Below are 25,563 nucleotides of genomic sequence, written 5' to 3'. Positions count from 1 at the left end.
CCTGTTTTGTTATTATTAGCCCGTCCCCGTCACTCACTGTGTCCCTCTGAGGAACTCCGCTTCTTGAAGGCAGAGACATGTCACACGCACGCACGTACATACACACAAAGAGGCACACACCATATCGTTTCTGTTGGGCAGAAACCTCTTGACTCCATATTTTAACTTTTTGTGTTTTTTCATAAATTGACGCCCTACTTGATCATACTACAGCATCACACAAAAGCATAAAATGTAGCAGATCCACAAGCTCTAAAAAGATCTGTAGATCTGTTCATATGTTTTTGAATTTGAATCCTGACATATGAGGTTTCCATCCGACAGGGACGATATTATGAACACCATGAATATACATGGTCATGTGAGTGTGCACATGTCTCTGAAGTTTAAAGTTGTCCACTTACACTACTACAGCCTTGAACTCCAACTACTTCCCCCTGTGTTTGAGCTGATGTATATTATTATACACAGAATGTATTTCATGGACAGTGATCTGTACACGTTCAAATTGGAGGTCTGTGGGGCCACCTACCAAGTTTGACACCTGTAGCATGCTGGGAAGTGGAGTTATGGCTGTTTAAAGCCCAGCCAATAGGAAGACAGAGGGGGCAGGGCTTCAGCAATTACAGCTTGTGCAAATTGGTGGTCTGAGTCCGCAATCAAATTTAGAGATGGCAGCATGCTGCGAACCAGAGTTATGGCTGTTTCTGTTTCCCCCCATTGAAAGTCAAGGCAACGGCAAGAAAAATAATGGCACACTTGTCCCGGGGTTGTGTCAACGGTGCGGGCGGAGTTAAGGGACAAATTTTGCAGGCATAAATATTATTAAGTATGGCGGATTACAATAAGTGTTTTGCCATTGGCATGACAGGCACACTTAATAAATATTATTAAGTATGGCAGATTACAATAAGTGTTTTGCCATTGCATGGCAGGCACACTTAATACTGCATTTATATAGGTATTCTTTCCCCCCAAAGTGCTTTCAATGTGCATTACATTCACCCTTTTCACACACAAACGGCAGAGGCAGCCATGCAAGGCACCAACCTTCTCATCGGGAGCAGTTAGGGGTGTAATGTCTTGCTCAAGGACACTTTGAAACTAACCCAGGGGGAGCCGGGGCATTGAACCAGGAACCATCCGATTCCCAAGCAGCCAATCTACCTCCGGAGTCACCCCTACAGTAGACCTACACGTCATTCCTTTGTTTTGTTTTCGCTCAATATACATTCCACCCTCCCTTGAACGAAATACCGTGCACATGAAATATCATTTTGTGGGCTAAATCAATGTAGGAAAATGTCAGAAAGAAAAATCATTTACGCGCAATGTCCACTCTGGCATGCAGAGTGCAAACCAGCAAAATATTGTTATGTTATTTGTGTTACATCAATCATCTTTGTGGTATATGAATTTTGCCTACCCCCCCCCCCCCTTTTTCTCTCTCTCTCTCTCTCTCTCTCTCTCTCTCTCTCTCTCTCTCTCTCTCTCTCTCTCTGCCTCTCCACTGCTCCTTGTCTGAGTTTTAAGAACGCGGCAGGGAAAAGTGCTAGTCGAGTGAATCTTAAACATCAGGTCTTAGGTGGGATGTTTTGGCTGCCTCCCTCCCGCCTGCCAGACGGCGGTGGCTGGATCAACACTTGGAGACCAAATACTTGTGATGCGTTTTGCCGTGCTGACAGCTCTCGCAGGGACTCCTCGGCAGGTCTGTACAGTATAGTATGGGAGTTCAAGTGTGTTCTCTGGTTGAGGAAAGGCAAGAGGGGAGATGGGGACAGCGCGTTTACTGTGGGTGTGTAGTGTATGTGGGTGTTGTCTTACAGTGTGTGTGTGTGTGTGTGTGTGTGTGTGTGTGTGTGTGTGTGTGTGTGTGTGTGTGTGTGTGTGTGTGTGTGTGTGTGTGTGTGTGTGTGTGTGTGTGTGTGTGTGTGTGTGTGTGTGTGTGTGTGTGTGTGTGTGTGTGTGTGTGTGCGTGTGTGTGTGTGTGTGTGTGTGTCAGATCTTGGACCTGGACACAGACCCAAGACCCATCAACTGAAACCAAATACATCTGCATTACCAGTGCCGGTAAGAAAGTAAGTAGCCATGGGAACCAATGGTTCTGGAGCCATGTGGCCCATAGGTAGGGGTGAATGTAAGAATCGCGATTCTTATTATCAACGATTCAAAATTGATTCACAATTTCCAAAAATCGAAGAAAAAAAAAAGATATATATATATATATATATATATATATATATATATATATATATATATATATATATATATATATATATATATAAATTATATGTTGTTGGAAATAACTAGGCTACACTTGGTTGTTAAAGTCCAGATGAAAACAATATGACTGAAATAATTTAGATAAAACTGATTGGGTATATTCTATTTTTAATCAAATTGTGACCCCAAGAATCAAAATCGAATCGAGAATTGTTTTGGAATGAAACATGCATACAAAAGTGAACCGAATAAAATTATATCCTACGATGAATTAAGACAGCGTGTGACGCACGCGTGTATGCATGCATGCGCGTGAGCGTGCGTGAAAGTCCCTTAAATCCCAGCATGAGAGTATGTTTTGGAGAATCTCCAAGTCAACCATATAAAGTAGACGTCTGGGAGACTTGAAGCCACTTGTGGCCTTTTCCCTCTCAAGCAACACAAGGCTGCAACAAAGAAATGTTGAAGAAAGGGACAGGTGTTTCTTTTTCCTTTTAGGAGAAGAACAAAGGCCTAGAGACCACTGAAGTGGCCCAGCATACACCTTTCATCAAGGTGTGTGTGTGTGTGTGTGTGTGTGTGTGTGTGTGTGTGTGTGTGTGTGTGTGTGTGTGTGTGTGTGTGTGTGTGCGTGTGCGTGTGTGTTTTTCAGAGGAATTAATCAGACAGTGGAATTGCTGTAGATTCCTCTGAAAATAAAGCAAAAAAATAAAACAATGAACCTACTGTACCTTAACATCCAAGTTGCAGCACAATTCTAGCCGTGTTTGTACGTGCCCCAACAGCACTGCTTTCAGCAAGAACAACTCAATAAAGAATTGTCTTAATTGACAACTAAGCAAAGCTTTTGAATGAACTACAGCATTTTTATTTTATTTGAAAAAATAAATAAAGGGGAAGTGCACTTCTGGGGTTAATTGGTCAGGAATGACTTCTACTGTACTGTCCCTTTCAAATGAGGTGAAACATGTCTCTATAGTGGTGACAGGAGAGAATTATGTGGCCAGTTATATTAACTTAAATGTAACTTAAGTTAATGTAACTTAAATTCCCTTTCTCCCTTCAAATGCAGTCCAACAGCTATAGTTCTTAGTATTAATTTAGGCATTATTTGGCAGTATTGTCCTCGGTCTTGTAATGGATTACTGCCATTTTCACGATCAAACAACTATAATTATCCCATTGTAGCAGAATCCATCGCTCTCTGAGCCTGTCTGCCAAACGATTCCACAACGGCTGCTACCATGGCACTGCGCGTGTCATTATGTATAAAACAAAACAACGCTTTGTAATGATTTCAGACACACTTACGCAGACAGCCTCAATGAAAATCATTGGCCGAAGCGTGTTTCAACCTGTCGATGACCCCGCGACCCTGACTGTTGAACTCAGCGGCCAGTAGATTCCATAAATCATTTGGCTGCTGCTGTAGGCACGGCATCACGTCCACCAACCTGCTGGAGCTGCATTATACATGGATGCTTATATTTCCCAGCGCTCCGCTAAAAGCCACTTGTCCTTGCGGCGGGTGGGGGTGGGGCTGGGGTTGACGCAGGAGGAGACCCTGTTCTCGACACATGCTAAGGGGAGGTTACGTAACAGGAGGATGTTGAGGCTCTGCACTAACCCCCCCCAACCCCTCCCCTCCCCTACCCGCCCGCCCGCCCCCAACCCCTAGGGCATGTGTCTCTCTCCACCTCTATTTCTGTTCCCCCCTCTCTCTCTCTCTCTCTTGCTCTCTCTCTCTCTCTCTGTGTGCATCGCCCACCGTCTTTCTCGTCCTCTCTCTGCACACAGAACAATATGAAGCAGGTAGTGTAAGGTGACGAAGAAAAGACAAACTGAAAGAGTACACCCTGCCCCCCCCCCCCCCCATCTCTGAGGGATTTTCTCTGTAAAGTTTCTCTCTCTCTCCCTCTCCCCATTACTCTCTCCACTGTGGTTCTTTCCTTCAGTGAAAATGGGTCACCTTTCTTATGTCAGGAGATTGGCTAGGAAAGTATAACCTCTACGCCTCTGTGTTTGTGCGTTTGTGCGTGTGCGCGCGCGTGTGCGTGCGTTACTTGCGTGTGTGCGTATGTGTATGTTTGTGTGTTTGTGCGCAAGAGGTATGTGCCCTTAGTTTTAACTGTCTTGTGGCATTCAAAAATGTACCCACAACAAGAAGATAAATCCCAGAAAGAAGAGCCAGAGGCAAGGGCCAGGTTCCATTTTGGAGCTAAGCTACGTCTAGCATACATGAGGCCCGGAATGATGCAAACAAATGTATGGAAAGTCAAAAGAATGCACTCCCGACAATGCAACAATGAAGGATGATGAGGATGTGTGTGTGTGTGTGTGTGTGTGTGTGTGTGTGTGTGTGTGTGTGTGTGTGTGTGTGTGTGTGTGTGTGTGTGTGTGTGTGTGTGCGTGCGTGCGTCTGTGCGCGACATGAGTGATTCTTCTGGCAGCAATACATTTGTGGCTGGACCTCAGGGGCCAGCCCTATAAACCCCAATGTTTCTGAATCACAATCAGAGTCAGTCACAGAGTCAGAAATGACTAATGAAGTTACAAAGTTGGTCAGCCAGTTGGCCTAATAATGAATTGTAGATCAATGGGAAAGTTCTCATTCTACTGCTCTCCCACCAAAATTAAAAGACGTGTATCACTGGTTTCTTTCACAATTGGCCTGACTAACATCTAACAGGGGAGGTCAATGTAATATTTCCATCTCCTTTGTACATGTACTGTTTGTATTTTTCTATGACAATTGTTGTGCACATTTTGTATGCTATGTTTATGAATACGGGACCACAATGTAAACAGGTCTCCATGACGTTTTTGTATAATCCTTACATCCTTACTGCACCACGTGCTGTTTACATTTCTGACTAATAGGTCATGTAGTTGCTCAATCATGATACATTTCACTACTATCTACAACAGTTAGTTTCTTTACAATATTTGGGAGGTTCCATGGAGCAAATGGTTGCTACAGTTGCTACACGCACGCACGCACGCACGCACGCACGCACGCACGCACGCACGCACGCACGCACGCACACACACACACACACACACACACACACACACACACACACACACACACACACACACACACACTGTATGTATATACGTGTATATGATGAAGACAGAAGAGATTGTTTTTGGTGCCCCACTAGAGATACACAGATCCCCTATTACTATTCATAGTGAACAGATCAACCAGGTATGTTCGTATACATACCTAGGAGTAGTAATAGACCACCTTTTGTCATGGAAAGACCAGATTGAATCAGTGGGTAAGAAGACAAAACAAAGAGTCTATTTCCTTCGCCGTCTGAGATCTTTTGGTGCTAATAGACAGATTCTTCTTTTGTTTTTCACTTCTGTTATTATGAGTGTCCTGCAGTACTGTAGTACCACCTGGTATGGATGTCTGTCTGTAGCTTTAAAGTCACAACTGCTGCAACAAGTGAACATTTGTTCAAAGATTGTTGGACAACCACTTCAGAGGCTCTATACATCTACGTATGATAACAGTATGATAAGGTTGGCAAGGAATATCACTTCAAACACTAGCCATGCTTTGTATGGAGAATATAGGTTGCTGCCTTCAGGAAGGAGATACAGTGTTCCTACATACAATAAGGTCAAACTGAAGAGGTCCTTTGTCCATCAGACGACATTGAGGCTTAATCAGGAGTTATAAGCCAGGGGTAGGCTGAGTGGTGGACATTGCTCTTGTCTTTGCATGTCTTTATGTATGTATTTGTATTTTGTTGTTTTCTTGTGTCATGTCAAATGTGTGTACTGTTATATGTTGCATACATGGCTGTTTCTGGGTCGCAAGACAAATTTCAGTGCAAACTGACAATAAAGTATTATCGTATCGTATCGTATCGTATGTACACACATCAACAACAACAAGTCTAGCAGATATAAGACACACTATATCCATGCATCTTCTTTCCATTGAGTGCATGTGAGGCTACGGGAACCTGTAACTGACACAACGTTATTGAAGCAAAGCCTTTTCTGCTGAGGAGGCACCTGCTCCGACACACACTGTGCAATGAAGTGTGATACTGTTTATGTCGCGCGCCAGCAAAGATAATGGGGTTTACTTTTTTCTTTTTTTTTTGTGCAACGCACATGGATAGAACACCAGGAGAGCAAAGCGGCATGCTCCTGTGTGGTATAAATTGTTTCTGTATAAGCAGTTATATTGTCAACCACATTTCCTCTGGGGGATGGACCTTTTCTTATTCTAAAAAAAAAACACTGCAGACTAATCTTGTGTTAAAGCACCATGAAATCAAAATCAATATTTATATTTGCTTATCACAATGGCTTGCACTGAATGTCATCTATATGCAAGTATTTGTCCCAACAATGACAAAACCTAGTTTTGTAGGTAGTTGTAATGGTAATTTTGAGTTTTTTAACAATTAAAGAAATGCTGATGACTCATCCTACACACATTTAGCGTCCAATTAAATGCCTTTCTGAAATTCGAGAATAAATGCTTTTCTATCAATTCTGCCAGTTGCTGTATAGATCTTAGGTCCCTCCCTAATTACATATGCAAAGGCAAATAGTATTTTACTAGCTGTTTCATTGTTACTTTTCTCCTATTTTTTTGGGCTGCAGCATCTTCATCATTATTACATACATACAACAAAACATAAGTGTTTCCATTAAAACTCACTGAAAAGGGGTCCCTGGTGGCTCATCATCAGTTAGTACGCAACACAGACCATACCAACTCGCATGTAGTCTCTGCCCTTTCCTGTCTCTCTACACTGACCTATCCCAATACAAATATGAAACTACTAAAAAAGCGCTTGGGTGATGGCACAGGGCCTGCCAGGGTCTGCCCACCACTGCGGAGTGTAGGGGTTCGACCCCACGTGGTGCATCTGGCTTGGGCAAGCGTCTATATGAACACAACTTGCCGTGTTCAGGGGAGGGAAGCCGGACGGGGAGGGCGACCTTTTGTCACTGCCCATACAGTACTCTAACAGACAGGGGTGACATCTGTGAGTGAGGAATGTTGAACGGGAGGAGTAGGACGTTGGGCGCTCCTCACTGGCAGGTGAGCCAGTAGGGTGCAATAGCGGTGACGACTAGGAGGAATTTATTGGCATAGCAATTACATTGGGAGAAAAAAAACTGGTAAAAATAATTGGAAAACAAAAACAAAATGGCAACAGAAAAAAAGAAAACAAAAGAAAAGAAAACTTGCTGAAACTGCAGATTTCATCCAAATAACTAGCGGGCCCTCTTTTATTATCATCTAAATCAGCTAAATGAGAACACAAGCAAAGCTATAGTTACAAGCACCGTGTATACAGTAGGATGATATACTGTTTCAACTGGAAGTGGTGGCATGTTGCCACGTTCAGTACCGAGGGTCTACAGAGGAGGTCTAAGGTAAGGACTGCAGCCATTAAACAATAAACGGTGGTGGAAAGTAACTAAGTACACTCCAATTTGTTATACTTTTAATCTAACTCCAGTACATCTCAAGAGTGAAATGTTGTACTTTTTACACTACAATTACTACAATTATTTGAAAACTTTAGTTAGTAGTCACTTTGCAGGTTTTGATTATATTTCAAAACATGCATTATTAACCACTTCAGCCCTATATCTGCGAGATATTTGAAAATAGCAGATCTACAAGCTCACAATGCGTCACGGCGTGACGCATTGTGAGCTTGTAGATTGGCTATTTTCATAAGATTTCTATACATCCTGTGCAACCTGTGAAATGTGACATTCTGCATAATGGGTACTTTTACTGGTACTTTGAGTATATTTTGACACCGATACCTTTGTACATTTACTCAAGTACATTTTGAATTCCGTGTTTCTACATTGCAGCATTGATACTTTTACTTAAGTGAAGAATGTGAGTACTGTTTTCCACCACTGACAATAACAGAACTGTTAGGTTACCGAAGTGTAGAGGTAGCCCTCGCTGTTCATAGCGACGTAGAGCCCCGTCTTTGTGCTCTGGATGGCCACGATCCGGAGACCCACAGGAATCAAGTTGAACTGCACTGCAAAAACACAGGGAAAGAGGGGCGTGGGGGAGGGGGGAGTGTTGTTACTAAAGCAGTCATTCTCTCATTCCATAAACACAGTTCACATTGATTGATTGATTGATTGATTGATTGATGTACTTTATTTAGTAAGACATGAGAACAACAGTACATGGAAGTACAAATTCACAATACAAGGTCTACTAAACTGGAAGACTCATAAAAGCACAGAGCTTGTTTCAAATGAGTTCCCCATGCACACAAATCATGATGACATATAAGAGACAGACAGATATACACAACTACTATAGAATGTCATACAATCAGTTTACAGGTTACTGGTATGAAGAGTGAGAAATATGTACAAAAGGAGAGAGGGGGGGGTAGGGGGGTAGGTTAGGTTAGGACTTAGACAGGGGCCATTTTCCAAATGCAGCCTCCTGAAGGTGTATCTTTAGGGCTGTTTTGAAAGAGAGTAGGGTTTTACACTCCTTTACTCCTTTTGGTAGGGCGTTCCACATTTTTGATGAATAATTGATGAACATTGATTCTGTGTCGCATAAAAAGACACTTGCTCCAGCTGTCTCTCCTATTTCATGCCTGTATCCCGATCGTGTTGTATATCTGTCAAAGACTGGAATAGAAAAAGATTTGTGTGTGTGTGTGTGTGTGTGTGTGTGTGTGTGTGTGTGTGGAGAGAGAGAGAGAGAGAGAGAGAGAGAGAGAGAGAGAGAGAGAGAGAGAGAGAGAGAGAGAGACACACACAGAGAGACAGAGAGAGAAAACAGAGAGAGACCATGAGAATTAAGGGAATGGACATTTAAGATGGAGAATGAGTTTGTTTCTGCCACACCTGATGTCAGACAAATACTGTTAGTGACAATAAATTCCCCCGTTGGAGGAAGACAGAGAGAGAGAGAGAGAGAGAGCAGTGATGGGGAGTGCACTGCTACGTGGAGAATAGGGAATACATTAAAAGTGACAGTTTCCCAGCCTACCTCAAATTAATGTACCCTTATATCCCGCACAGTAAACCCCACTTTGTAATGCAGTTTGCCCAATATCCTTGGATGCTCTGTCTGCATAGCTCTGAGCTCCACCCCTGCACACATTGTGTGTGTGTGTGTGTGTGTGTGTGTGTGTGTGTGTGTGCGCGCACGCACGCGTGCGTAAATGCGTGTGTGCGTGCTTGAGTGTGTGTTTGGCTGGCTTGCACACATGTTGCTACCTTTTTTCGCCAGCTGTGAGCATCGCTACACCTCACTTTCCATATATCTCTGAATGTATGCATGCGTACTGTAGCCGCCAAGTCAGTTCTGCTTGCTATCCTGTGCGGGTGAAAGCACTCGCCAGTTTCAGTATACTGTATGTGCACCCTTCCGTGAAGTCTTGAGCACCGGCCCGTGGCGCCCTCGAAAAACCCAGAGCCTTATTAGAAGTGACATGCTAAGTTGAGTGGTATTGACAAAAATGGCCCCTAGCTTGCAGCCACTGTGCGGACGCCATGCAAGGTCCCCCCAACAACAGCTCACAGTCACATCGCCACGACGGGCCGGTCAGCCACCGTGACACCCCGACGCCCCCAAAGCAGTCGATCGGGTTGGGAGAACAGAGTGGACCACATATAGAATTGTAAAGTTCCACCTTGTGCTGACCCCGTCTAGCTGGAGCACACAGGAAAATTAGCGGTGTTTATAATTCTATTGATGTACACTACAGCATTAACGGTTGTCAAAAGAGGATGATTGCACTAATATTTCACCCAAAAACTGTTACTGTAGCTGTACTGTAGTGAAGTTGTCACTCTCATTTCCCCGTCACTTAAAAGACCATTTCACACATTTTCAACCTATCCTCATATAATTGTTCTTCACTAATGCTCATTATAATATGGTACCATTTTTGTCTACTTGGTCTGTGTCTCAGAGGAGGGCTGTGGGCAGTTCAGAAACCCGCCTACCACTGACATCGATTGGGAATCCAAGCTAATAGAAACTGCAGGCTTTCTCTTCCTGAAAAGTTAGCATGCTATAATAGAAGCAAAAACATTTTTTTGTATCTTGTATGAAATGACCAAACCTGCCTACCGATGACGTCACTGGTAGGCGTGTTTCTGAACTGTCCACAGCCCTCCTCTGAGACACAGAGTGAGTAGACAAATGGTACCATATTATAATGAGCAATAGTGAGGACCAATTATACGAAGATAGGTTGAAAATGGGTGAAGTGGTCCTTTAACTAACACAGGGGGTTAGTTTCTTTTTTATGTGTGAACCTTTTAGACAATCTGTGAACTATATGAGCTAACACATACAGATGCTGTTGACTGTTCCATCTGTTTGTTCGTTTGTTTGTTTGGTTGTTGTTGTTCTCAATCCGGCACTAAAGTTTGCTTACCTCACGGTTCGCCAGCGACTCCAATGCAGTTCAAAAGTGTAATTTAATATTGATCTAAAACACCGTAAAGAGCCTTCAGTTGCTGCGCGGCTTTATAATTCAATCATAAAACTTTAAAGACTGTGATATTATTTAGCAATATGTTGTTTACAAATTAAGTAGAGCTAATCTAGGCCTCCTGTACCACAGAAGGAGACGGCATACTGTAACTGACTCATCATTTTGTAGCATTGTGTGTGTGAATTCTCAGACATATTCAGAGTTTAGTATTCTGTAGACAAGTGCTGATGTGGCTGTCTGTCACAATAACTTGCTTCTCAGACGTGTTTCAGATTGACTCTGGAGACATTTGGATCTATAAGGGAAGCCAGATTCCGATCAAACTGTCGTCTGAGGCGTTGAGTCTAACTAAAGTCATCAGTTCTAGATTGAAAATCATTTACAGATAGGGAATGGGCAAACAGCTCGATGTTGCTATTATGACATGCCCAGTGGATGGATGCTATGGATTCATGTGGTTAAATAATACAATTTATTAGCCTCCGTCAGTTTTTACCCTGTCACTGAATAGAATAGAAGAGACAAATCTGGGGCATTTAGCTGACACTCTTATCCAGGGGCAACACGTTCATAAACGTCACAAGAAACCAAACTTTCCAAGGTGAAATTCAAGGTACTATGAAGTATGAAAATGTTCCTGTGAGTGTTGAGGGTCAGTGTTAGAATGAGAAAATGTCTATAGAGGATTCTTTCAAAGATTTGTATCAAGACCTTAGAAGTGAGCGGAATTTAATGGAATTTAAAAACTGTATTGGTACGATACATGTGGGAATCTCACAAATTAATGTAATTTTGCCCCGCCATCTGCCGTCTGGGCGCCCCGTTGCACAAACGCAACACAGTATCAGAAGCTTAACGGAGAGGATACAGGTGGAGAAAAAGTATACCGCAGCTTACTGTCACCTTCATCTCTCTCTCTCTCTCTCTCTCTGTGTTTCTCCTCCCCTCTCTCTCTGTCTCTCTCCCTCTCCCCCTCTCTCTCTCTACCATCCGACCCTGCTTCTGTTTGCTCGATCGATCCTTGAATCTCAAACAGATGCTTTCGCAAATGAACAAGGTGTCACCGGCGACCACAGGCCAGATGACAAATAGAAGCCGAGTGCATGCTGCTTCCCTCTCTGTGTGCGCTCACGAACGCGCATGCACGCACGCACACACACACACACACACACACACACACACACACACACACACACACACACACACACACAGACACACACAAAGGCGCACACAGGCGCACACACACCACCACAAGTATTCCTCCCAGCCGCTCTTGTCCAGTTGTGTTTTCCTTCTCACCATACTTCTCATTGTCCCCCATCTCCTCTTTTCTCTGTCTCTCTCACTCCTATTTGGTGTGAAGGGAGTTGGGGGGGGGGGGGGGGGGGAGTGGGGTGCAGCAGGGGAAGGCATCCATCCTCCTCCCCCCTGTCCCGTGGCGAAAAGGAGGCCGAGTTTGTCCTCCTTCCTCGCTTAATCAAAGCCGCCTTGCTTATCGCACGGATTACACAACTCCCCGCTTGGATAGTAAGAGTGACCCATTTCCTTTGTCTTCTCTTTCTATCTCTCTCTCTCTCGCTGTGTGTCTCTCACATATTCTTTCTCTGTGCCTCTATCCTTCCTTTGCAGGCCTTCCTGTCTGTCTGTTTTCCTCTCTATCACTCCTTCCCTCTCCCCCTCTCTCTTCCTCCAGACACATGGTGAGCCACAGAGGAGACCACTGGGTCAATTAAAAGTCTTTTGAGTGAGAGATGGAGGGGCTGGAGGACAAGAGAGAGAGAGAGACAGAGAGAGAGATGAAGGGAGGCGAGCGCAATACAAAATCAATGCCGTGAGTCAATTTGTGCCTCGGGATCATTGAAACAAATAAATAAATAGAGAGGAACGTGTGATGAAGTTGGAGAGAGATGCAGAGAGAGAGAGAGAGGAGAGCTGGAGGGTGGGAAGAGAAGGATAGCAGGGCACAGAGCTAAGCTGAAGAGAGGGCATCGACACAGTAAAATCCATAATGGTCATTTAACTCAGAGAGAGTATAAAGGGCCATTTTCAGAGTTAAATGAACACTCTGGATTTGACTGTGTAGCAGACCTAGGCAGTGTGCTGCTGCAGTGCGGTGCTCTGTATGCTGTCCGTGGGAACAATGGGAGGATTATCTGTCTGTAGCGACCAGCAGCCATCCAAGTTGAACTTCTGGACGGGCCGCTGCTCAGGCTGCACTCCCTGGGATTTGGAGCAGTTTGCTAAGAGCGTCTCTAAAACTCTCTCCTAGACTGGAGCATTTTGCTTGTGCTTTCTTGTGAATCATCCATCAGTCATTTGTCCTAGTGTTCTTGAAGAACTGTTTGCTGTTTTTCATTTTCTCCACACAACTTTGTCATTGCGAGTTCCCCCCATAGCACTGTGTGTTCCCTGTTGCTGCCAACCCCCACAGATCCACCGACAGCGTAGTGTCACAGGCAGTGGTGTAAAGTAACTAAGTACATTTACTCAAGTACTGCACTTAAGTACAATTTGTTTTTTTACATTTTAGTACTTTTACTTTTGGTACTTTAAGTACATTTTTATACCAATACTTTTGTACTTTTACTCAAGTAAATTTAGAATTCCGGACTTTTACTTGTAACAGAGTACTTCTACATTGCAGTATTGATACTTTTACTTAAGTAAAACATTTGAGTACTTTTTCCACCACTGCGTGTAAGGAGGTTCACACCATCTGGTGCAGATCCCCCTCCCTGCTGAACAGGTGCTTTTATCAACCAGTAGGAGTCACTACTGCAGCAACAAGGACACAGTTCCCAGACAGCTTTAGCTCCCATCTGTCTGTGACCACGGGCAGTTGTGGCCAAACGCAGCGACTACTAGGTCACTGAACGTTTCTTTTTTCATTTCATATTCATATAAAAGTAGAAGATCAGAGCTACAAAATGTCGCTGACAGAACACACACGTTGTGACACAAGGATTTTCACTATTTCTCAGCTGAAAATAACACATTTGGAAAAGAAAGGCGACTGTTTTAGTTTTCAAACTAGGATTGTTTTAAGCTTGATTTTCTTTTCATTCAGACTTGACATAACAGCAAAGTGAGATTTTAGGTGGATTATAGATAAGCACTTGAAAATTCTAAACAACAATTTACATAAAATATGTACTGTGGTTTCTATTATAATTAATACATTTGTCACCCCTCCTTTGGGGTATTTTTGCTCTTAATTATTAAGAGCAGTGAGCGCAAAGAGTACAGCGCTCAGGGAGCAGTTATAGGGGTTAAAGGTGTAGTGAAATGAAAAATATGTTTTTCACACTTTTAGAGCATATCCGTGGTCATCATATGGGCATACCTAACAATAGATGCCAAAAAAAATGAAAAAAAAACATTTTTGTGTATTTTTACATCTAAAGTCCCTAAAAAGCCAATCTTAATTACTTCCTGTAAACGAAAACGTGCTGCGTGATGACATAACTCGACCTTCGTGAATATAAATGAATCTTGATTACATGCACCTGTTTGATTCCCATAGCTGCACGTTCTTCAAACACAGCTGATTTTAATTACAGAGATACTCCGTTTTGAATCTCATTGAAGATGAGTGTATTACTCATTTTAAACTTCATCTGCACACTAAAATATGTATCTGAAAACATTATAGGTTAGAAATAAGCCAGGTAGTAGCAAACGCGCTTCACTGGCCGTCTCTCTCTCACTTGTAAACAAACACTAGCCGTGTTGCCCACGGCTGAAGTGATTGAGATCCAACGTCCCATAGCCTGAAGGGATGGGACCTTCTGATTGGATTAGAGTCGTTGAGCCGACGTTTCGGGCTGAACCTTCAAAATAAAATGTCCGAAAATGTCACTTCAGTGCGTCTTTAAGTGTCTTGCTCAGGGACACTTTGACTATGTTGACCAGACCAGCGCCGGGGTGCGAACTTAGGACCTCTCTGCAGCCTCACTATGCTCTCAGCGATGGCCGCCCCTCTGAGCTCTCCTGTAACAATGTGCAGTAAAATACTGTGATGACCCCCTACATTTTCAGGCCTTGTGGCTGTCAGAAACATACCGCACAGCACAGCTTGAATGTAGAGCACAAGGGACTCACATTGTCTGTGAGACAGTGTCACTGGCGTCCCTAGTTTTAGTGGTGGACAGTGACAGTTGATGAGTGCAGACAGAGACAGCCATCGTCACTCCTCTGTCCTCTCTCTAGGTTATAACCTCTCCCTCACCCACTGATTTCTCCCCCATGAACAATCTCTCTCTCCAGTCAGTCAATCCATCTCTTTCTCCCACTCTCTCCCTCTCTCTCTCTCTCTCTCGTACTCAGATTAAGTCATAAAAGTATTATAAAAGTGTTAGCATAAAAATATACTTACGTAAAGTAGCTAAAGTAAAGTACTCATTATGCAAATATTAGATCTTAAACATGATTTTTGATTAATAATTGTATTCATTATTAATAATCTAAATCTGCAAGTAAATAATAACTAAAGCTGTCAAATAAACATAGTGGAGCAAAAAGTACAACATTTGCCTATAAGATGAAGTGGAGTATTAAATATTATACTGTACTATGTCTTATTTCTAGTTTCTCCCCTCCCAATTCCCCTGCTCCCTGTTGACATTCAGCCGTTCAAATTAAACTAGTATAATCCTGTATGCTTCCATTCATCTTTGTCCTGTTGTATTCTTATAGGCTACCTGATTTATGCTCCGTCCTACAACAGTGTCCTGTACCAAATGTTTGCCAATTTACAAGCTCACAACGCGTCGGGGATGTGGCGCGTTGTGAGCTTGTAAATCGGTTATTTTGGGTGTGCAAGTATAAATCAGGATCTGAAACTGTCTATCTATGTCTGTCTGGCTGGCTATAGCTGGCTGGCTCTCTTGATCTCTGTGTCCCATGTGTCTTGTTCAAGCTCACTTCCTTTCGTTCTTCCTTTCTTTCTTCCTTTCTTCCTTTTTGTCAAATCTTTGACAAATTCCTCCATGTGGCCTCTGTGAAGAGGTGTTATTGTGTGCTGCACAGAGTTATAGAAAAAGAAACATACAAGGAGTTAGTGTTGGTGGAGAGAGTTGAGGGATAGAGACACTGAAAGGGATAAATGTTGGTGAAATTAAGTCTAGAGCCATATGAAATCCGTGTTAACGGAATCGCGGACGGAATCGCGGAAATGACCAATAAAAATGGAATTGGAATAAAACACGGAATATTGCAGAATTTGAAAAAAAAAAAAAAATCGCGGTAAAATATTTTTTTTTACCGCGAATTTTTACAAATCCACGGGACACCACCATTTTGCATGGCCACATCCTACTTTATAAACAGTAAAATCCACGTAGAAATAGTCTTAGAAAGACGATAGAAACAATAATACATGCGCGACGCCATTTTGCGCATGCTCAGACCGAAGTCACCGAATTATTTTGGGAACATTTTTGCGTATAACACAACAAGGGCCATGTATGGACTGTTATATCTTGAACATTTATTCATTTCCACTTACCAGACACTTTTTTTATGGTAAAAATGAGCATAAAAAGCAAAATACAGAATTCAGAAATATTAAAATGGAAAAAACAGAATTTGGGAAAAAATAAAACGGAATTGGGAAAAAAATAAAACGGATTTCATATGGCTCTAATTAAGTCCTTCTCTATTGTACACACCTTGAAGCCGCTCCCCTCCCCTCCCCTTTCTTTCTTCCTCCCTCCCTCTGTTCGTCTCTCCCTCTTGCATTCTCTCAGTGCGTTCTCACTCACTATGTTCTCTTTCAGTGCGTTCTCTCAGTGCGTTCTCTCTCAGTGCGTTCTCACTCACTATGTTCTCTTTCAGTGCGTTCTCTCAGTGCGTTCTCTCTCAGTGAGTTCTTTGTCAGTGCGTTCTCTCTCACTATGTTCTCTTTCAGTGCGTTCTCTCACTGCGTTCTCTCTCTCACTATGTTCTGCGTTCTCTCTGTGTGTTCTCTCTCAGTGCGTTCTCTCAGTGCGTTCTCTCTCACGTCTCATGTTCTCTGTCAGTGCGTTCTCTCTCACGTCTGATGTTCTCTTTCAGTGCGTTCTCTCTGTGTGTTCTCTCTCAGTGCGTTCTCTGTCAATGGTAAAAACAAAGGCACTCTCTCAGTGCCTTTATTTTTCTTTCTCAGCTCTTTTGTTTTTATGGGGCCAGGCTTCCAGCATGGACCCATATTGTTATTGGCATTATTCCGTTCCTTCTTCTTCTTCTTCTTCCGCCGTTTTTGCCAGTTCTGGCTGAACCGTGCAGTCGCTTTTTATGAAACTCGGCCATATGATAGATGGTCATGAAAAACGATCAAAAAATAAATCTCACAATCTTTCGTCAAAAGGTGGCGCTATAGCACTCAGTTGAAAATGACAACTTTGAACAGGTACAACTCATGCCCTGTTTCACCTACAGCCATGAAACTTCGATGCACACATGCGTCTCCTCATGCTGAACAACTTTCACACTCTGACTTTTGACCTCTGACCTTTAGATCTCCCACCATTTTGAATTATATGAAAAACAGTTAAAACCTATCTCCTCCTGGGATTTTTGAGTAATCTGCACGAAACTTTTTACACATGAACTTTGGACCTATACCAAAAAACTTTTGCAAAATATCTTCCATAAGTGAAAAAATGAAGCTTTAATGAGCCAATGAATATTGCAGTTTTATGACAATTATTCATCTGCCCCTAACACATACATGCAGACTTACCATTCTTTGAAACTTTGCAGAAATGTAAAGGGCCATTCCAAATATCACTGAAACCAATCTTACTCCAATTGGTCAAACGGGGGCGCTATAGCAATTTTTTGAAAATTGAAACTTTAAACAGGCAAAAGTCATGCCTCGTTTGGCCGACAGCCATTAGACCTGCTTACACATGTGCCTTGACTAATGAGGAACACATCTATCACGTTGACCAGTAAGCACCGCCCTTAGATTGTCCGCAATCTTGAGCAGTTTGAAAAACACTTAAACCCAGGATTTTTCAGCTATTTGCGTGAAACTGTATGATCTGTGTGATCTCCTTTTTCACAGGTTCTTGTCTGTTGGTGGCTTCTCGCTTAAATGTGTGCCCCACAACCTGAAGGTCACCAGTTCAAGCCTCACTTGGTGCAGACTTCATCTAAGTTGCATTTCACACAACATGACTATCAATGAATACATCTGCAATTGTTAAAGATAACATGAAATACTTAATTGAGTGTTTTTTACATACAGCTGATCTACAATCTCACAACTTTTCAGATAGCAATGAGAGTATGTTTTTTCAATGTACAACATACTTCATTGTGAAAATAGCCAATGTACAATCTGACAACTTTTAATGGTTTGTGAGCTTGTAGATCGGCTACTTTCACTAATTTTGGTTCTGAGGAGATGTACAATTTCTTCATTGGTAAATGGTTTGTGAACGAGTGATCTTAGTGTTAGTGAAACAGGGGCTTGGGTCATGACAGAAGGCAAGAGTTTGTGATCCTCAACAGACAATATCAACCTGGACAAAGATATAGCACTATAGGTAGTGTTGCAGCTACCTGAGAGTGCTTCATGACCGTAAGGTTGCCGGTTCAAGCCTCACTTGATGCAGACTCATTTAAGTTGAAATGCAAAAAAACATGACTCAATCTATTCCGTTTCCATGGCGCTCTCTCTCTCTCTTCAATCTATTCCATTTCCATGTCTTTCTCTTCAATCTATTCCGTTTCCATGTCTCTCTCTCTGTCTCTTCAATCTATTCCATTTGTCTCTCTCTATGTCTCTTCAATCTATTCCGTCTCTCTCTCTCTCTCTCTCTCTCTCTCTCTCTCTCTCTCTCTCTCTCTCTCTCTCTCTCTCTCTCTCTCTCTCTCTCTCTCTCTCTCTCTCTCTCTCTCTCTCTCTCTCTCTCTCTCTCTCTCTCTCTCTCTCTCTCTCTCTCTGAGGGGTGGCCATAGCTGAGTGGTTAGTGAGCCCGCCTAGGGAGCCAGAGACTCTGGTTGCCCCAGGTACGATTCCAGGCCAGGTCAGCAAATGTGTCGATGACATGAAATTTGTCCCTGAGCAAGACTCTTAACCCCTAATTGCTCACAGGCACTCATTGGAAACAAGACCGCAAGGACTTTCATGAACTGACCTGTTAAAGGAATTATCATTTCTCTTTCTCTCTCCTGGCCCCATATTATCGCTGCTTGCAGCTATATTTGTGTCTTTGTCTTCCGCACCTTGATCTTTTGCGATCAATTTCAGCACCTTGCTGCGTCGTCATCTATCTTCTATCATCCAGTGAAGCGCTCAGTGTGGCCTTGCAGTATTGTGGCTATTGTTTTCTTGTGAGTGAATGGATCTCATTCGGCTAATGAATGTGTCACATTCAACGTTAGCCTTCATCACTTGTATAGTATGGCATTTGTATGTCCAGCATGTGGGGTACATTTTTGTGAGTTTCTTTACACATTGTAAAATGTGTAAAAAGTGGGAAAAACGCTACCACTGCGCTCAGGTGGCACAGTGGTAAAGCGCCTGCCCACCACCGCAGGTTGTGGGTTCGAATCCACTGTGGTGCATCGGGCTTTGTCGAGCATCTATACGAACACTATTGTGTGTTCGGGGGAGGGAAGCCGGCGGGAAGGGTGGTATTTGTCACTGCACGTATTCCTACGGATTGGGGCGGCACCTGTCAGCAGGGAGTGATGGGCGGGAGGAGTAGGACGAAGGCTCTATGTCCTCCTCACTGGCAGGTGAGTCAGTAGGATACAACAGCAGTGACAACACACAAATATGTGAAACAATATGACAAAAGCACAATATTCACCTTACAGTACTGTACGCATTTGCGTGCGTGCGCACGCAAATACACACACTAATTAATTCATGCTTATTGGCTATGCATATGCAAGCAACATACTGTACGCACTGACAATGTACACATACTCAGACACACAATCCCACCCCCAAAATACGAACTCCATCTAATTTCCTCTCCTGTGATTTATTGCATAACACAGGAGGAGCCAAGACTGAAGGTCCACAGTCAGTCAAATGAAGAAAAGAAAAGAGAAGAGAAGAGAAGAGAAGAGAAGAGAAGAGAAGAGAAGAGAAGAGAAGAGAAGAGAAGAGAAGAGAAGAGAAGAGAAGAGAGGAGTGGAGAGGAGAGGAGTGGAGAGGAGAGGAGAGGAGAGGAGAGGAGAGGAGTCAGCCAACACCTCTGACCTCCCACCAGAGGGGGGAGACACGGTGATTGAGTGTCCATCAGCTGCGTGCCAGCTGCTCCTCTAGCCTATCACAAACTCCTCTCTCTCATCCTCACATTTTTCTCCCTCATCCCTGATTCATGCTGCAGACTCCTTTTCTTGAACTGCTGACTCTTCTTTTCTCATTAGGTCATTTCTTGCATCCTCGCCTGATGCATACTTAACGGTAATAGTCGATCTAAAAGCTCACGTGTCACATGTATTTTTGGTGCGAGACACCGGCACACAATTAAGTATAAATCAGGCAGGGAGACCACCTCCAAACCACTGCAGATGTGCTAAGTATATCGTATTAACATACCCTATCATACAGATTGGCTCAAATGTTTTATTAATTAAAATAAATTACCCCATCTCCCACACCAGAAGTAAGGTCACTTCACATGGGAAGTGACCAGGGGTCATCACCTTGCCGGCTTGTGATGACATTTTCGTCCACCTTCATTTTTTGCCAAGTAGTTCATTATTACCAGAAGCACATCAATCTAGCCCTAAATGTATGTGGACTCCTAAGGTGCCATACTGTCTATGCCAATGTGCTACACAATTTATAACAATAGTATTTCTGCGTTAATTAAATGAAATTAAAACTGTATACTGGCAGTATGCAGGCATCAATGCATCATGGCCCTATCTGGCCCTCAGTCTATTCAGTGTTTGGGATTTCGTAATTGGATTTTATCAGCACAGTCAGGGCTTACATGACCAAACTAAGAACATTATAATGAAAAAAAGAAAAATTATAATAATCAGAAGATTTGCCACGGACATGTCCTGCCACGGATACATTTGACCCCTGGAAGTGACTGGTGCACCTAATAAAAGTAATACAAACGAACGTGACGTTTTAATGGGGTCGCATCCCTACTGCCCGCTTGCTGTAGGGATGCGACCCCATCAAAACGTCACATCCGTGGTCGTCTCACACTCCACCACTGCCAGAGTTGTGATGTGTTGAACTTTTTTTTTTCTACATGACACATAGAAACTCAACTATTAGCATGAAAAGCGCAGCGTGACCCCCCCCCGCAGATCCAAGCCGGTACGTAGGCGTAGTGTATAGCTCCCCGTGTGAAAAGGCCCCCGTACAGGGCTCCATCTCTCCTCCTGACCTCAGGAGGTCACTGTTCGTCCCCTCCTGCCGTGGCGCGGTGAGTGAGTCCAGCAGCCTCTGGTATCAGAGGTGCCTGGTGGAGATGGGGGGGGGGGGCGTGTGGCTGACATGTGTGTGAAGGCGGGTCGGGTGAGGGGGATGGTGGCCGCCTGGGGGGGGTGGGGGGGGGGGATCGATAAGACAGGACGGCTTTAGTAAAATGAGCAATTAACTGGCAGAGGCGCCCGGCAGCCGTGTGTAATATGCCTGGCCAGGGGCCAAGGCTCAGCGGCCCCCAGCCAGACCCTGGCCTCTCTACTTAATTGTCCGACGGAGGGAGGGGAGAGGGAAAAAAATGAGCGGGATGGAGAAAAAGAAGAGAGAGAGAGAGAGAGAGAGAGAGAGACAGAGAGAGTGGGGGGGGAGGCGGGAGGGGTGAAGAACTGGAGGAGTGGAGAGAGTTGCCTTGCGAGGCTGTGTCCTTTAAACAACTTGAGCGGTCATCTGTTCTTTGGAAAAAGTTTCTGTGTTTGCGATTCTGAAGGAGGGGGTACGCTACGCTAGGGCTGCAAGTGTTGCAATGTTTTCGCCCATAATAACATGGCCAATCAATTATTTTATAAGATTGTCATTGATTATAGTTCGAATACGTGTTCCACCCCTAGTGTGTGCGCTTGCGCTCCAGTGGCGTGTTGCCGTGTGGTGGGTCCGAACACTTTGCTGTCGCAGAGCGTGTCATAAATCAGCACTTATAGCTGTGCTGTGTTGAATTTTCACTACAGCTCTGTCTTCCTCCTCCTACTATGGATGAATTACAGTGTGTGTTTTACATTGCGAGGGCCTGAGTGCGTATGACTGCAGAAGCAATTCATTTGGGACAGTGGCTCTCACACTTTTGAATTTCAAGGACCCCCGTAACTCTGAGAGGCCCACAGAGTTACGGACCTATGATAAGGGTCCATTTGGTACCCCCTCAAGGAACCCTTAGGATCCGGCCTCAAACCAGTCAGGAAGCAGCCAGACAGTCCTTCCGGTCAGATATGAACACTACTCTCTTCATTATCTCTCCCATTTGCAGCTGATTGATTTTTTTCTCTCTCCCTGCTAGCACACGTACAGCTGCCGCGAGGTGTACACACTTTCTACACACACAATTACACATTAAACGCACAGACTATGAATTATAGGACTTTAGGAGAGAAGAGGGAGGATGTATGTACTGTAGGTGGAGGATGAGTCATCATGACTGACAGAGAGAGTAAGGCGGGAGGGGATGAAGGGTGTGTGTCAGAGAGAGAGAGAGAGAGAGAGAGAGAGAGAGAGAGAGAGAGAGAGAGAGAGAGATGACCGTCTACAGAGTGAAGGAGTATGATGCATTCCATAGAGGTTCAGTAGTGAGAGTCACTCAACCAGGCCAGCTGTCTAAAGCAGGGGACTGTTTGATACTGTACAGGGTAAGCACGTTCCTACAGCCTTATCTCGTCTCACCAGGAGCTACAGTACAGCCTATAGCAGTGGCTCTTGAAGTGAGGTCCAGGGACTCCTAGGCGTCCTTGAAAGTGTTCCAGGGGGCCCCCGGCAAAATGTGTTTATCTCACCATCTCTCCGGCCACTTTAACCCTACTTTATATTACGGCTATTCACAAGCACATCAGCTATTTGGGATTTTTTTTTTTTTAACACAAATCTTCTCTTCTGGCGGTCCCTGGCACAAAATCGTTTTCAGGTGGAGGTCCGTGGCCATTATTCTTTACGGCAAGCTGGTCCTCCTGCTAGGCCTTAGGCTGCGTTCACACAAGCAGATACAAAGATGCAAAGATACACAGCATATTTGTCGCTCTGTCGCTTTATATCTGTGTTGCTCAACACAGTCGTCATCAAGCGTGCGTCCGTCATCGGAGCAACAGTTGTACTTTTGTATCTTTGTATCTGGAAGTTGAACCCAGCTCAACTTCAATTTGTAGCTTTAGTTTGTATCTTGGTATCTTTTGTAGCTGCTACAAATGTTGGATGTTGCTTTGTATCTGCATGTCGCTGGCTTCCATTGAAAATGAATGATAGCATGTATCTTTGTATCTTCCCGTGTGAACGCAGCATTAGGCCTGCACCGCCAACGGTGCCCATGGTGGACTATGAATGGGAAGAGACGTCCTCTCTTCCCTGAGCCAGGCCTATAAGCAGCATTCGCCCCTTAGCCAAATACATACAGTATGAATCACTTAAACTCCTGACCCGAGTCCCTCAGGGCTCTACACTAGTGTATTTTCTGTTTTCTGTTATTGTGGGGAAAGCTTTTGCAGAAAATAGCAGTTCAACAAGCTCACAACGCGCTGCAGTGCGACGCATTGCAAGCTTATCAAACTGCTATTTTCTGCAAAAGCTTTCCCCACAATAAGGATGCAAGGATCTAAGTGGTTAATTTGGCCTTCACATGAACCACTAGTCTTTAGGGCGGGACCACCACTTTTTACGGCCAATCACAACACTGTTTTCATGCCCAGTAAACAGATGTGCACAGCATCAACATAACTTCCTTCAGGGCTCTAGGCAGTTCTTCCTGAGTTTATGCTTAGACACTTCCAGTAGCATGGATGGAATATGAAATGAAAATGAAAGGCAAGCAGATTACTGAGTTCCAGGGGCCAGGTTACATTGGGAAGAACCCGAGACACAGCGGGAAATAAGCCTGTCAATCTGAGACACACACACACACGCGCACGCTAAATGCACATGCACGCACACATACTGTACAGAATGTACGCACACTGCCATGGAGTGCATACAAACACAGTAGCATGCACCCGTTAATGCATGCAAAACCTCTTACAAGGACGTGTGCATTGCATGCGCAAATGCACGCATATACACACACACACACACACACGCACACGCACACGCGCACACACACACACACACACACACACACACACACACACACACACACACACACACACACACACACACACACACACACACGAACAGCACACACAAACAATATGCCCACGCAGCCATTTCTCCCCTTTCAATATTCCATGGAGGCAGATAGATGATTGTGCAGGAGATTGATGCTCAATTACAATAATGTCACTCAGTCAACTAACCACCATGCACCCCAAGTGAATAAATAATCCACCTTGAATGAAAAGTGCAGCATTTATGAGTTGGACAAGAATTACCTGCCTCTCTCTCTCTCTCTCGCTTTCTCTCTTTTCTCTCTGTCTGTCTGTCTGTCTCTTTCTCTCAGGATGTTCTTTCTGAGAAGGCGTAGGTCCTTCACAAAAAGACTGAATACTGTACTGATACTTGTCGTTTGCATGGATACTGCATGTCACAGTTAACCATGTATTCTTTCACAGACACTGTGCAGTGCGGTTACTGATGTACTGTATGTCGTTGATACTGTATCTATATTCTAATATTGATATTGTTGTTTTCTTCACTGATACTGTACAGTGTATATACTGTACCTGTTGTATACTGTTGTATATTATTGATACTATTTTGATATTGTTTCTTCACATTTTTGCATCTCTCTATCATGACTCTTAGTTATCTTGTCACTACTGTTGACTGCATCTATTTTACATTTGTATTCATCTGAATCTATATTGTTACTGCTGTGCTGCCTCTGCCGACTGAATTTCCCTGACGGGATCAATAAAGGTCTGTATATTGTGTAGATCTTTCTCTCCTTCTCTCTCTGTCGCTCTCTCCCTCTCTGTCTCTCTCTAATTCTTTCTTTCATGTCATCTTCATTGTGTATCTCTCTCTCGGTCTCCCTCTCCCCAGAGACAGTGCGGGGCTCTTGTTTTGTGTGTGTTTTACAAGGGGGCCTAGGATAGCATTAAGCCAGATCCCAGGGACTGATGGAGTTATAGTTGTTATAAAATGAACCGTAATTCAAACCTGTGCAAAAACAGTACGGAGGTGACCTCCAGAGACTGACGTTTAGTACTCCCCGACGTGTCTGCACAACACGCACCTCTGCTGTATGTCTATGTGCCTCAGCAGTGTGTGTTAAGTTTATACACCTCTGCTGTATGTCTATGTGCCTCAGCAGTGTATGTTAAGTTTACGTATACACCTCTGCTGTATGTCTATGTGCCTCAGCAGTGCGTTAACTTTATACACGTGATGAGTATGTCAGACTTCAGGGGACACGTGTGAAGTGTGCTGAATAGTCAACTTTAAGAGCTAGATTTATGCTTCACTGGATTTATTAAATAAATGTGTGTAAATGCATTACTGGAGTTATTTAAAGACCTATGCACCTTAGAACCTTTTTTTTCTTTGTGTGAGTGTGTTTGGTTAATCTCTCTTTGCAGCTTACATGTGAATATCCTGGTACTTTCTTGTGCTCTGAATATCTCCAAAGCATAACATTAATATGGAGTTAGAAAATCGAGACTAGCACTCGCTGAAAACAGGTTTGATGCAGGGCAAGTAACTCAGGCGTGGCACGACATCACATGCCGAACGCCAATCAGAGCCTCACTAAATGAATGAGGAAGTGCA

The 25,563-nt window shown here is 43.7% G+C and overlaps 1 protein-coding gene across 1 annotated transcript in view; it reads right to left on the bottom strand.

The window, feature by feature from the left end:
* The window catches only part of fgf11a (fibroblast growth factor 11a), a gene marked incomplete at both ends in the record, with an annotated part of 123,513 nt that overhangs the window by 22,905 nt on the left and 75,045 nt on the right, over positions 1-25,563 (bottom strand). Inside the window, one exon of the mRNA XM_084042962.1 lies at positions 8,170-8,273. Coding sequence (XP_083899088.1) covers positions 8,170-8,273 — 104 coding nt within the window. The remainder of the gene's footprint in view (positions 1-8,169; positions 8,274-25,563) is intronic.

This window comes from Gymnoscopelus microlampas, assembly GCF_963454915.1.
Source record: "Gymnoscopelus microlampas genome assembly, chromosome: 19".
Lineage (NCBI taxonomy): Eukaryota > Metazoa > Chordata > Actinopteri > Myctophiformes > Myctophidae > Gymnoscopelus > Gymnoscopelus microlampas.
The sequence above is the reverse complement of the archived record's forward strand: the minus strand, read 5'-3'. Positions and strand labels throughout refer to the sequence as shown.